The 15433-nt window shown below is 40.5% G+C and overlaps 1 protein-coding gene across 2 annotated transcripts in view; it reads right to left on the bottom strand.

Moving 5' to 3' along the window:
• Positions 1 to 4660: 4660 nt before the first annotated feature.
• Positions 4661 to 15433, bottom strand: part of eps15l1b (epidermal growth factor receptor pathway substrate 15-like 1b) — a 36766-nt gene continuing 25993 nt past the window's right edge. Inside the window, exons 23-24 of one of the 2 annotated variants that reach the window (XM_072668674.1) lie at positions 12769 to 12923; positions 4661 to 8517 (exon numbers count right to left, since the gene is read on the bottom strand). In XM_072668674.1, the coding sequence (XP_072524775.1) occupies positions 8371 to 8517; positions 12769 to 12923 (302 nt within the window). In that variant the 3' untranslated portion in view covers positions 4661 to 8370. Of the gene's footprint in view, positions 8518 to 10222; positions 10240 to 12768; positions 12924 to 15433 lie in introns of both variants that reach the window. The other variant, XM_072668675.1, reaches the window with a different exon arrangement.

The raw sequence follows: 15433 nt of genomic DNA, 5'->3' as shown, positions 1-15433 counted from the left end.
TTACCAGTGAAAGTTTTCCACCACAGCCTTACAGCTAAAGCGGAAAGCATTTTAGGAACCATTATTTTAAGTACTGCAAATAATCCCCAATAAAGGCCTGGAAAACAGGAATTCTCAATCTCACAACAAAGACCTAACCGTCAACCCTGGAACAGCCCCGGTTCTGAGGACAAAAACTACAGTTCAACTGAAATTTGTCAGTGTTTTGGCTGCGTGAAGTGTCAAACGTGTGAAAATGGGGTCATGCTTATTGCTGGTCAACACTGCTTCTCCTGCGAGAAAAAGAAGAAATGCAGGGCGGGCTATTATTAGCGAGCTAGCGAGGTGTAAAAAGTCTCATTTCACTTTTTCTGTTCTGAGGATAGTAACTTCTACTACCAAACCACGCATGACCAACAATATAAGCTTCTCATTTTTCAAGGCCTTCTCATCTAAATCGAGTTCTGTTATGAGTGGGTTGCGTATTTATACAGGCATTTAAAAAAAGCCCAGAGATGCCGCCGCTGTATTGATGTGGCTTTGAGTTCAGCGATATTAAAAAAGTCACACTATTACTCGGCCACTGCGAGATACAGCAGCCTGGAAACAGCAGCACCGTTTTAGGATTAGGATATTAACTCAGAAGAGAAACATTTAACGTGCTAAATAATGAATTCATTGAGTATTTAACTTGTTCATCCATATAGAAATAGTCAATAGTATGTGAAAATGCTTAGATGTGGCTTTACAAGCCTATTTACAACCCTGTTATTTTACCTCCGAATGAAACACACTGTTTTTCTGTTTATGGTGGGCTTGTGGAAAAAGAAAATGCTAAGCTCTGCTTATATTGGCTGGTTGATATCACCAAGACCGATCAGAACCTCATAGCCTAGCCTAGCCTAGCTTAAAACTGTAAATATCTTATCGTCTAGCGTTGCTGTCCTCTTTGGGTCCTCTTAGTGTTAAGTCAGTACAGTGTGCTGTTAGCTAGAGATTGTAGCCAGTTGGTGTAGCATTAGCTTTTGGCCTTTTAAACCTTTCTAGCCTCACTTCTCCCAAAGTAGCTGTTGCGATTAGCCGTGAAAGGTTTTTTGTATATCTACATTTAAGGGTTGTAAACAACAATGATCCGTACTGTTACATCAAAGTTTTATTCATGTGGGTTTTGCTTCTGAATGAAGACACAAGTTCATATTATTTTACTTCCATCTACTGCAGTCTCATGATTAAACTACGCTAAAGAAAATAGTTTTTTTTATTCTAGGACACCTTTAAGAAAACTCATAAAAAACAAGGTCATAACTGTAACCAAAAAACAGACGTTCCAGTTGAACACACAATAATCACCGTTAAAAAACAAAGAGGCCACAAAGAGTAAGTCAATCATCTTTAAACCTTAAAAGTAACCTCAAGAGATATGCCTGGCCCCGCTACACAACCCCCTCTCATGAGTTCAGAATGAAAATATGAAGAAGTTTTTCAATGATCTCAAAAGACAACCTCGTATTAACCCACTTGACACTCGAGCTAAATCGAAAAATGAGACAAGAATGTGGCTGAGCACGCCTGCGAGAAGGCCTTCAAATTAGCAACACGTGTGGCCGTTTAGGGGAGAGGGGCGTCATTGAATGAAAAGAATAACAGCAAAAAAAAAAAAAAAAAAAAAAAGAGAGAATAATCACAGCCTGTATTTCTGGGTCACCTGAGCCGTGCCCTGCCTCTCATCTGTCCTTGTTACTAAGAATCTTTAATTCAGAAACCCTTCACCAACCTTTGGTAAATAAAAAAAGAGAAAAACTCACTCAAGGAATTTCCTGTTATTTCAAATGGGTGTAATTGACATACCAAACCACAAACTAATGCAGCTGCTAAATTTCACACTTAGATCTCAATCTTTCCAAGATGTATTAATTCACGACTCGCTCTGCCGAAGCTCGGCTTACCAACTGATTGAGAAAAATAACATTAATAACTGGATACGGGAAGTTCTGCAGGAGGCTGAGACACCTGTTTCTGTCTCTATAGGTTATGGTACACGTGTAGCGGATGGGCATATTTGAGAGAAGTCTGGGGATATACTGATAGCACATAACCTTGCCATTCAGTTCTTGAGAAGCTGCATCCAAAGTTGGGATTTAGGTTCAGGTTCAGGTTCAGTTTGGACACACACTGAATTAAGAACATGTTTTTTGGAGGGTACAACTTCACATACCAAGCCACAAACCACTTGCTACCCCCCCCCCCCCCCCCCTCTTGTTTGGGCAGGCTAGCTTTCAGCTTTTCATGTTCTATGACTACATGACACTTCTGATGGTTTTAAGTACTAGCTAGCTGTGTTCTCCAGAAGGTACAATCCATTAGGAATCATATAACACAATATAACGTTTTTGATTGTCAGTTTGTTGAGTCCTCTGTAGGTCTTTTGTTTTTACCCTTGGTTTTCTTTCTTACCTCTTGAAGGATTGCCCGTTGTACTCCTGGAGCAATCTTATCATGATGTCCACTCCTTGCGAGAGAAGTAGCAGTCCTGAAGTTTCCCCCTTCGTGATCAATTTGTTTATTCGTAGCCTGATGTACAGCCAGCTTTTGAGCAAAGCTTCTGTAGCCCTGTCCAGCTTTACACATCTCTATAATGTCCTCTGAGGTCTTCTGAGAGTTGTTTACATCAAGCCATGATTCACACTAACCAACCTAACTAACAGAGGTGTCAGTAACCAGGCTTTGAAACCCATATTCCCATAATTTGTAGCTTTGAAAACAGTCAGCGGGCGAACAAATTAGTTGGCGAATCAATGTGAACATGCATTCCTTTCCAGGGACAGATTCCTTCACATTAGAGACAGATACAGATTTTTACATTTATGAGCGTTAACCATAGAGATGGCCAAATCGCATCTGAGCAAAAATCGGAACAGATTAATAAGACTAGTAACATGAAGACGGCCTAAAATACATGGGTAGTACAACAGTTTGTGTGTTATGAGTTAAGTGGGATTGTGTTTTTTCATAATTGTGAATTTGATAATGATCAGACCTCATTTTAGTAGCAATCAATGCAGATTTACAAGGAGCCCTGAGCTGAGAAATATCCCATGCTATGACATGAAGCACTGCACCATGATGCCAAAGAGCACAGCAATTAGCTTTATTCTCTGCATGTGCTGAAGTGCTCGGTCATGCTGCACAGTCTTCAGGTAAGCCAAACCTTAAGGTGAGCCAAATCTTTAGCTAAACTAAATTGAGAGAAACAAAAGAGAAGGTGGCCTGTGACTCACCGAGAAGTGATAGCATAATGACCATCTGCTTTACACAGTGTGGTTCTCTGAAAGGTACTTACCTCATCTCAGTTGTGGGTGGCGCTTCAGTTATAACGCACACACTCACACACTTTTCATTTTGCAGTCACGACCTATGGAAAACCACTATAACCTTGCACGAACCCTGGATAGATAGGGTTCAACACTACAGCCAAATTTGAAAAGGCCTGGCACCTTGCCTGTATGTGCAAAACATGATTAGTAATGCAGTAGTGATACAGCAAATCTCAATCCTGTGCATAACGATGCTGACGTGGTTCACAAGGCAGGGGCCTTTGGTTTCATCTACAAAAAGAAAAAAGCTAAAAAGGAAAATTAGCCGCCTACGGCTCACGAACAGTTAGTGCTGTATCATGGTGACTAAAGCAGAGCCAGTCACTGCAGCCTAAGAAAAACACAAAAATTGAGAAAATATTTTGTGAGAGGACTGAGAGACTCCTTACTGTAATAGTGGAGGAGTTCTTCCGACAGCAGGTCAAGACTTTAACACACTACAGCACAGTCTGCGCATACAAATCTCAGTGCTTTTGCACTACATTTCCCATAATTCTCCTGCATCTACTAAAAGCGATGAGCTAATGCTTTCAGTCAGAGCTAGTTTATTTTGATTTCACAGAGTAATGGACATAGGTAAATATTTAAAAGAAGCCAGACAGGGTAATGTATGTTTTGGTTAAGACCATTTATAACCTTATAATCTACCAAACACACATTAGAGCACTGAGGCAAAGGCGTGCATTAAAACAGTAAAGGCATCAGTTACATTAGCATGGGTTTTATTTATGCTAGCTAGTAAACGGGGCATTGATGACAAGCTTGCACATTGAGTGATGTGATACAGCCAATATAACAGTAAACTACTCATTTTAAAAGATTCATGTATTTTAATACTACGGAATATAGCTAACATAATAATAACTAGTTATATTATTAGTAAACTTATTAACATTAACAATAGCAATATTGATCAAATTAAGTAGTAATATTATGGGCCCCCGTCCAATTCCATTCTGTGTGCGCCCCAGTACAGCAAGTTGTCTAGAAACGCCCAGGCACACTCTGAACCTGTTACCTGTATACCAATCCTTGCTTAAATTCCACAGTCTATTTGAATATCATGGCTGACCATGTGCATTCCTTAAAGACCTTCCTTTCTTCTAAGGGCTACTTTCATCATGATAATACACCATGTCAGAAAGTAAAAGTTGTCTACATTTTTTTCATGAACATGACGATGAGCTTAGGAAAACAAAACAACAAGAGGGAAAGCTCACTGATTATTCGATTATTCATTTAATGTCAGAGCTATGCAAACACAACCCACTTCCCCCAATCTGTTATTTGTAATTCTAAAATTCTGGGAAATTCACAAAAGCAGAGAAAGTCTACACCAAATGAGTATAAATAAGCATTTGTCTGCCGTATAGATATATTCTGTGAGAAGCAGAAAGTAGTGTTGTACATAAGAAGTGTAATAAATAGAGTAAAACATAAAAATGTAACAACATATACAGTACAAGGCCACGACAGTAAATCCTAAAACCATAATAATCCAAAATCATCCATCAGTACTTCAAGTTCATTTTGCAGTTTAAGGAATTTCATTTAACACAGTGTTTCACGGTCAGCAAAAAGCTAACGCTTCAAAAATAAGCTAACAATCATATCTGGGAATGCGCAAAATTCTCCATACTAAACAAAACCATATTACGCCGAGTCTAGTTCTGATGCTTCGTGTGTGGATACCTGAAGATTTCACCCTGTGTGAGGAAATAAACTGCACAGACATTTCAGTAGAAGCACAAAGATTTTTTTGAAAAAAAACAAAACAATTTCAACTAGCAACCTGAACAAGCTACAAATCAGATCATGCCAACAAGCAAGCCACAACAGCCTTGATTCACCATGTATTTACACCAACAGCACAGTTACTGGCATGTCAGCATACATGTTACTGCATATTAGCATTCTCCCTGCTGTAGCTCACTTACTTCAATTCCTTGCGTAATTATCAAGCCCTTCACACCGGAGTCGGGTTCACCTGAGCAGGGAAAGCATAAATGTGCGAGTGCATAAATCTCAGATTTACAGCTCAGAGAAAATGCTGCATGCAAACTTCTAGAGCTCTCATTAAAACAGTTCCTGCCTTTGGATTGAGGTTTTAAAGCTAGGCCTTTGGATTTAGCATGAGCAGAAATGGGGCTATTTGGTATCAAACAGACTTGTGAGGTTGTGCTTTACTTTGTAGCTGATGTTTTTGGTCTGTGGGAAGGACGATGGACATCCTGAACATCCTGCACCCTGTCGTGAATGTCACTGGAGCCTCTGACTGAGGTTACTGAGTAATTAAAGAACAAATACTACTGAACACATGCTAACCCTCCTGTGCACTAAACTGAGGACGTTTTCACCTGGTCACTTAATGCCTCCTGAGCATCAGGATTGGGCCTCTATTATATCTGGATATGCCTAAGCCTCATTTAAAAAAAAAAAAAGAGATACAAATCCCATCACTTCAACCACTTCAGGAGGTGGTCTGAGACGCCTTTGAGCCACGTTATAGCAGTGCGAACGCATCCATCTCTCCAAGATACATTCCACAACCCCTCCCAGTACAATACCAATATTTGCCACGTGATAAGCAAATTTGCATATTCCATCCCACATAGAAATCAGATTTCTGTTTGACTGACAGACTAACTTAACCCCATTTTCTATCCAATTTGGAAGGTCAGTTTCCCAATTCCTGTTCATGTGAACTCCCCCTATGCCTGTGAAACCACCCACCGACTATTTTCAAACGGCCGCTGATGCAGCATCACTGCAAGCAGCATGACCCGGGGTTCAAACCAGTGATCCTAAGATCATAGCGACCTTACTTAGTCCACAGAGCCACCCCCACTTGTAGTGCAGCAATTATTACTGGTGTTTAGATCGTACTGAGAGGGGTTCTGGTTGTCGAATGCGTCTTGGTGAGACGGATGCGTTTACACTGCTATAACGTGGCTCAAATGTCTCAGTCCACCTCCTGAAAGGGTTTGAGTGATGGGATTTGTATCTGGTTTAAATGTGTCTTATGTGTGTTTACACTTGCATTTGTAGGTGGCTTGGCTTTATCCAGATCTAATCCTGATACTCAAGATGACCAAGTATGAATGGGGTACAAGTTACACAAAGATGACGCTGAAACCAAGAGCAAAAATACTCAAATTGTGGTCTACTACTGCCAAAATAATTTGTCAAAGCTTGCTGGTTTGCACGGGGTATTCTGGTGAGGTTAGTGCTCCAAATCACATCGATTAGCAGGTTGAGAGACATTGTTGGGCTTCTATTTACAAAAATAAGGCAAAGTCCGGTGTTTGATAGCAACTTTAGCCTAGCATTTCCAAATACTCAACATGGCTTGGAGGGCTGACCGTATCTGGGGTTGATTTGCAACATGTTAATTTGATTTTTTGGCCAAGCATTCCTTTAAGGCATGTGCAGCTGAAAGTATTATCATCTTTTCAGAATATGAGGCGTGATCTGCAAAATCATGTGATTTCAGTGATGACAGTCCAGTCTCAAGATACAAATAATGCACAGGAGGGTTAGATATCATGTAGCATGCATGTGGCTATACTGCTATTTCAACTAGGCATCAGCCATGTAACTCAAATAACCATGATATTCAAAGCAAACATGACAGTAGGAAAGCATGCAGCAGCTTGTCAGTAAACCATAGTGCACAAAGGGGTGATTTTTGACAATTATATTCATTTTTCCCACAGACAAAAATCTGCTTAGTCTGAGGGAACATCTGGATGCTACAAAATGACACCTTCTCAGAGGTCTACACTTAGTTACTAGTCGGGTAACTGCTTGGATACTGTATATACATACAGCTTATAAATGGAGTACAGTATTTTATACCTCTCATGAACATACAGTAGGAGTAAACACCACATTCTTTGGCTGCTGTGGAACAATTAAGATGGCTCTTGGCTGGAAATGAAATACAAGCCATGCTGTTTTATGTGGAAACATTGCCTTGACTTGAATGAGCACGGTAATATGAAGCAGGATCCTTCTAATCAAATTCTCCTCTGCCTAATGCAAAGTGTATCGTAAGTCACATTATGGAAGGGACAAAGACATTTGGTTCTAGACAAGTGGGTTAGATTGTAAAATCTGAAACAGTGCATTTAAAGACCTTCATTTAGCCTCTACTAGAAGGGATTTTATATGGTTGGGGGGTGTGCAGCAAGCAGAGACCACACAAGCTGAGACATACAGCACTTGGTCTTCGTGTGGAAAGTCAAAACAGACTATATTTAGCAGAGATGTTACAAACGTTGTATCACAAAAGCTGAGCAAAGTCTTTGTAAAGCATATTAGATAGGTATCTGCTCGAGAAGCTTATGCAAGTGTGGTTTGCTATTCCTGCAGTAGCTTTGTGGGTGGTGCCTGCTACGGATGTAGCCGTGAACCTGCCACCTTGCACAGTGTTTATATAGGCAAGTATAGGTTTCTATTGTCTGGAGTTAAGATAAAGGCATATTGCAGAGCATTCGGAAAGGCACTTGGATGGTAACTATGGCTTTTTCCACACTGGGCCTGCATAATATATATAATTTGTTTACCAAATCAGATTACTAAATGTGTGATCATCAAATGCTTGGGTTTGTGCTCTGAGCATACTGACCAACCTCAGAAGCTCTGGATGAACCTTCTGTGGGTGTTCTGATGAATCAAGGCAATCACTTTTGAAAAGGCAAATCTCTAACTAGAGGTTTTATAGAAACTGCAATATATAGCTATATAACCAACAGGCAGATTTTCATCCACAGATTATGGCTGAAGGGCTTGACAGAATCTAAGCTGAAGTAGGACAGGGTCCCATGTTCAGCAGCAGAGCAGCAGACTACAAAGTGACATGAGGTGCAAAGTTCAGGGGAGCGTTGTACACTGAGAATTCAGTGGGTCCCTTTCAGTAGAGCCGTGTTGATCACTGGGGAAAGATGCATTTAGAGGCTGATTTTGTTTTTCTTTTTGCAGTGTTGGGCGTTGAAGTGAAGGAGGGGGGCTTGTCTCACGTTCTAGACATGTCAGCCCTGCTGAGAGCGAGAGCCAACTCCAGGTCCTCCTGTTCTTGGAGGCGGAGCCTCCTCAGGCGCTCCTCCTCCTCCCTCTTGCTTTCTTTCTTGGCCCACTCCAGCTGCTCTACCTCACTTCCGAACTACAAGAGAGACAGCGAGAACGAGAGTAAATAAGAGACAAGCCTACAACAGACACTTCAAAAGAGACAAGCACGCACTGAAAGTAAACACAGCGCTGTACACCCGTGCCTAAATGTCTAAGATCATGAATCAGGAGTGTGGATGTACAGATTGGATTTCAACTGATCAAAAATCAATGCTATTGGAAAATCAAATTTAGCACTCGTCAATTAAGCCGATATGATCGCAAACTCACACCGTGTTCATTCCACAGGGTGATATTTTTTAGCAACTTGAGAATCATGCCATCTACTGTGCAACTCCCCAAACACAAAGCTGGTGCAGCTTTCAGATTAAACCTCTCAGGATTCACATTCTAGGCCACATTTACTTAGAGGAACAGTTTGGCAAAAAACAAAAATAACAAAATTCATCACTTTCCCCCAGATGCAGCTAATTAGCCAAGAAGTGTGTCTAAAGTTTGCTTATGTACTTTACAATGGGAAATGCTAGGCTAACGTTACTAATGAACGCTAGAGTTTAATCAGTGACCTCATCTCATCTCGGTAAACATATGCCAAAAAATTTTTATTATTTGCTTCAAAAATCTATCAAGGATAAAAATGATAATGAAATTGCATTATCACCCGCATAACTTTCAAATGTGTGGAATCTGGGGTTCTGGGGGGCTTCGAGTGGCTCGGCAGTGGCTCTAAAACTATGACCCAAGGATCATGGCTTCGCCATCAGCAGCTGGAGCCAGTGAGAGCACAACTGGCCATGCTCACTCGCCTCCCATCACTCCCATTGTGAGGCTGGCTGGCACAGGCGTCTGTTGGGGACCCCACATGTGTGAAAAGAGGCAGTAGTTGATTTCACATGTATTGGAGGAGGCATGTGCTTGCCCTCGCTCTCCTAAACATGTCTTGCCTGAGGTGTTGACTGCCTCTGGGGTACGTGATAAATCACATTAATCCATTTTTTTTGCCAAACTATTAATTTAAGTCATGTGCTACTCTAAAGGTGATTATTTATCTTTTAAGCTTTATTTAGAATATACTACAAGGCGTGATCAGTAAAATCATGTGATTTTGATTGGTCAACAAATAAGAAATCAGTTATGAGGTCTATGGACATTTAGGAATGTAATGGACCTGTACCCCAACTGGCAGCACCAAACCGTAGACCGTAGACCTTTGTGATGTCTACCCCATGTATACTATTATCCACTACATTTTTACAAAACATGCCTTAATCATCCACCTAATATAATCCACTGGAGCAAACCTCTCAAAACCCCTATAAGTAACTCATTATGTTTGTACAGTAGAATGAATTAACTCCATAAGTCACCTTCAGCTCAAATATCCTCATTATATTTAAATGTTTACAGACGTTCTATTTAATTTTAAAACAATCACCACAACAATACCTACTGGTCACCATCAGGTTTGGAAGCTGTGGTTAGGGGCAGTGGTCTTACATTGGTCAGAGGCAAAGCAGCCTTGTTCCAGTGTTTCTATCTTTGATTTGTGTGACTGTGTGAACTGAAAAAAAAATCTGTCTTCAGATTGAGAGCTGAGAGAAGCAGATTTTAAGCGTCTTTTGGGTGGAGTAGGTGCTCGCTGTGGTTAACACTCCACACACACATACACACCGACACACACACACACTCACACATGCAGAGAGCTCAGTTGTGGTCACCAAACCCTCATGCTGTCTTACCTTTGAGTGTTCAGGGCCTGGGAGAGAGACACATTATAACACGGTTCTAAGGTAAACAACACCAAACAAACAACAAAAAAGCTAGAGGCATGCCACACAGAAGGATACTATAGATGTGCAAACACATGCAGAGACTTCACACATTAAAACAATGACATGCGAAAGCTGAAGCTATGAGCTAAAAGGGATGACATGTCTTGATACTGAGATTATGAGATTGTGGCACGACTAAACACGTCAGTATCATGGATTTCCAGGTACAAATGGCTGGTTGAATGAGATATACTAATGTTTAGTGTATTCTTCCACTCTTTCTTCCATTGTTTGATTTTAGGCTGTAATGTCATTAAGATCATTGCTTTTAGTGCTATTTTGTAACTAAAAGGAAAAGTATTCATATTATTATATTGATAAAGACTACTACAACCACTAGTGTTGCTACAACAATTACTACTAAATGCTGCCGCCGCTGCTGCTACTATTATTACTACTACTACTACTATTACTATTGCCATCACTACTAATGCTGCTACTACTATAATTAATACTACTGCTGCTACTACTTCGACTACAACTACTACTACTAACACTACTGCTACTTCTGCTACTACTATTAATTCTACTGCTACTTCTGCTACTACTGCTGCTACTACTAGTAGTACTACTACTAATATTAATTCTACTGCTGCTACTACTACTACTAATGCTACTACTATTAAGACTATTGCTGCTGCTGCTACTACTATTACTACGACTTGTACTGCTCCTACCACTACAACAACTAATACTGCAACAACAACAACTAATACTCCTAATACTACTTCTGTTACTACTACTGTTACTGATGTGACTACAACTACTACTATTAAAGCCGGTACTACTACCGCAAGTACTACTAATGCTGCTCTTACTACTCCTACCATTACTACTATTCCTACTACTACCGCTATTACCCTAAGTTGTACCTAGAACTTGTGTTCGCTTATAAACTATAAATGATCAAATTAATTTTTCTGTTTAAAAAAAAAACAACTGCCTATAAATCTAATAATTTAGGTCTCCTCATCTGAAGCAGGTATAATTAGCCACAAAACAGCCAATGAACCACACAAACGGCTATTAAAAAGAATTGAGAAAACAGAATTGAGAAAACACAGAGGTGGCACGTTCGGATGCAAGTCTTCACTCACTAATATGTGCTAGAAAACAGGAAGACACACTGGTTAAACCTCCCACTCATCCTGACCTAGGTGTCAGCCAAAGGTCTTTAAGTCAAACTCTCACAGAGAAGCGGGCACAGCGGCTGTGTTTAGAACGTGGGTACTAAAAAACCCACAAAGAAAGGACACTGGGACTATACTGGTGCATACTGTGAATGTCATTTCCTATATATCACACATACACACACAAACATAGTCCTGTGCAAATGTTTTAGGCTAAAAGCTCCTTATCTGAGCAGTAAGTGTTAATTAAGATTATATACACTTTACATTTATAGCGGTTTAACATTATTGTGTTTATTAAAAAATCTCCAAAGCTCACCTGGTTTGGTAAATTAGTGCTTATTGATGTTAAATCAGCAAATCCACACTGTGCTGGCTGGGGGCGTCTAGGAGAAACCTGGAACCAAGCTTTTGTTCTTCAGACTAGCTCACAAGATCTCAACTAGTATTGTTCCCTTTTACCATATTTATATTTAGCGCCTTCTGTTTTTGTGTGATCTGGAGTTTTTACAAGCAAAAACAAAAACTCTTACTGCTAAGATGCAATACCCCCTTATTTTCTGTATAATGTAAACACTCTGTCATTGTTTTGAGGCTCATTTGCATATTTCAACCTGCTGGGATATTGGTAGCAGTAATACTGTTGTACACGACCTGCAACTGTTTTGTTCAAATTTAATTCTCTGTATACTGTACAACCCAAATATTTACACTAGTCAGCCATATCAAAATGAATGTTAAGCATGCATAATGTAGTTCTTAAAGACTAGAACATGCACTGAGACAGATAAATAGTGCTTAAATTTTATATTAATATTCAAGCTGTGTTAAAAGTCAGATATTTGGGTGGTTTCTGACTTCCAACACCATGAATATCAAAACTGCATTAAAAAAAATAAAAAAAACCTTGGGTAAAGGATATGACACTCTTAATACTGCCAATAAACACCTCTTTCTCTACACTGGATCATTTCCCATCCTTTAACCAAACAGGGAAGAATTTATGAGAAGCAAAAAGCCAGGGATACACGCTAGGGGGCTGAATGCAGGGTTAGACACAGAAAAGGTGTATTAGGGTCTCGGCAGACGATTTCTCCAGAAGAAAGAAAGTTAGAAAGGTTAGAACAAGCAGAGCAGAGACATCATGCTAAAACTACAGCTACCATGAAACACATGCAATAGACAGCGATATGGCTGCAGCTACGAACTCAAACTCAAAACGCCGCAAAAGCTACAACACGAGCACAATAAACACAACAAACACAGACGCTTGGCACTAGCTGAGCCGGACAGACGAGCAAATTTCCACAGGACTCGACTTACAGCTCTAAAGTCTGCAAATGCAGAGGAGGCCGTTACGGCAGACCTATCGGACAGGGACGAGGAGAGAGAGTGGTCGTGCGGCTTTTGAACGCGAGGCGCACCAAGAGCTTGGCTACGAGCTGAAAGCCCTGTGGGAGCTCCTGCTGAACTTGTGCCTAAAACAGTTTAGAAAGAACAGTTGTTACCATCACCATTACAGAGGAAACACTGAGGAATCCAGCCCCAAATATAACACTAATCCTCAACCTTTTTGAACATATTTAAACAGATGGATACTGATCTTTTGAACTGTACTGAGAGATGGAGGCAATATAAATCAACTACATAAAACTGAAAATTAGTAATAATCTGTAAAATGACATTTTCCCCCTTTTCTCCCAATTTGATACTGAGCACTTGCGATACTTCTGACAAGGACTCTTCGAACTGCAGCTGATCCAGCTGATCCAGCTCAGAAGAGTACGCCGGGTCCTGAGCTCCACCTCACCAGCTAACAGACAACAGTGCCGGCCAACATTGCTTAAGAGCTACCCATCCTAAGACAGTTCGGCCAAATGGTAGCGCATTAGACCGCTGACTGTTGAACAATGGAGCAAAACCAAAAGCAGCTTCTGGCCACAGATGCCCTTATCCTAGACCATTCTAGCTAGTCCTGCCCAAGAGCAGACCACAAGATGCATAAAGAAGTCCCCAGCAATACCAAAACGTCACCACAGGACCTACCGGAAGCTCTTGCCACAGTTGAGTGCTGTTGGCAAAGTAAATCATTTACCATCAGAAAGAAACAATATACAAGTTTGATTCTTATGGATGGTGTGCAGGAGGAAAAAGATTCAAGAGTCTTCTCTCCAGAGCATGTTGTTCCAGAAGCCCAGGTCCCTGATATAGCAAGGGTTTCCTCCTTGCACACCCCCACCTCCATCTCTCAACATTGTTCAAATGAAGTTCAAATGTCCATATGTTTAAATAAAAAAAAATGTTCAAAAATACAAAAATTAAATGGGGAACCTAATTTTGTCACATGGCTGTATTATAAGATGTTGTGAAGTATGCTCATCTTAGGCTGAAATAAAAGTACTAGGCCATTTTTGTATATATTCTATAAGCATGTAATTCATTTTGCAGTCATATTTATGTATTTAGTGTATTTTCCTAAACAATTCAAAATTAAATCATGGAATCTAAATCTGCTATTTCATGGTACACTGAATCATTTCCTCCAAAAAATAAACAACCAACAAAAATAAAAATTAGTCTGAACCCCAAATATATCTAAATAAATCAGAAAAATCATTGTTCTTTTGCTCCTGTGTGATGACCTGACCTCTGAGAAAGTCACAGAACCGATAAGCTTTTAGAGTTTATTAAAAGGCTGACTTGCGGTGTACCAAAACCAGAGCAACGGTTTCATTTCTGCAAATTCAGGCAAACTTTCAATACTCATTACAACGCCCATAAGCCACCAAGACAACTGTTGACAAACACAACAGCAAAAGATCGTTGGGTCAGAGGGTTTGTGGTACGTGCTAAAGAAGAAAACCTGTAGAGGTTAAACCATTGATAACCAATAACAACCGAAACCTCTAAGAACTTCATGGGTGAAGGAACTGGGCTTGTTAGATGATGTTCTCAAGTGTTCTGGAGGAAGGTGCAGCATTACTACCAAAGATCACCTTCACCACATGCATGTTGAGTGCAAAAGGTCAGAACCAGAGTTGCGGAGGGTGTTCGAGGGGTGACCTCTGCTTTCTCACGGCCGAGGCACAACACGCAAAGAGGGGCGTTATTTACAGAAAGTAAGAGAGGAAATAGAAAGCAGAGAGAGAGAGAGAGAGAGAGAGAGAGAGAGAGAGAGAGAGAGAGAGAGAGAGAGAGAGAGAAAGAGAGAGAGTGTACGCTGGCACGGACACTTTTAGCCAGCCGTGGGAACCTTACGCTGCGCTTTGCTCTGGAGGGTGTGAAGTGTGTGCGACTGTCAAACTCACATTCTCACACTCTCAGTACCCCTCTCTCTCTCTCTCTCTCTCTCTCTCTCTCTCTCTCTCTCTCTCGCTCCTGTTCCATCTCCTCATTTCCTCTGACTCTGTGATAACAGCACTGCATCGCTGCGACCCCACCCATGTCTATACTGACAACACGAAAACAACCAAGAACAACTCTGCAAACAAGGCCTGTGTCCCACATGCATAAACACCACAATACAATGCTCCAAGCACTGTAAACACACTCACACACGAAAGGTCAAACCAGCAAAAGGACAGTATTGCCAGTTCATTCATGACATGGACGGGTATGAACATAAGCACTGAATAAAGCTATGTGCTTTAAAACAATGAAAAACCACCATTTTGGTGAGACTGAAACAGGTCTTTAGTATATAGAAAGGTGTACAATAGTACATAGATATGTACATATTATATTAGAAATGCACCATATGGACAAAAGTATTGGGACACCTACAGAAGCTTTTATGAAAAGCATCCTGTGGTTTCTGGCACTAAGATGTTAGCAGTAGACCCTTTAAGTCCAGACACTGCATACTAGAATTATTATTTATTTTTTATTATTATTGTTGTTTTGTTTTTGTTTTTATTTAGAAGACCTGCCTGATGTTTTGGAGATGTTCTGACCCAGCCGTCTAGCCATCACAATCTGGCACTTGACA

The sequence above is a fragment of the Salminus brasiliensis genome, chromosome 23, assembly GCF_030463535.1.
Source record: "Salminus brasiliensis chromosome 23, fSalBra1.hap2, whole genome shotgun sequence".
NCBI classification, from domain to species: Eukaryota; Metazoa; Chordata; class Actinopteri; order Characiformes; family Bryconidae; genus Salminus; species Salminus brasiliensis.
Note: the sequence above shows the minus strand (reverse complement) of the source record. Positions and strands in the feature narration are given on the sequence as shown.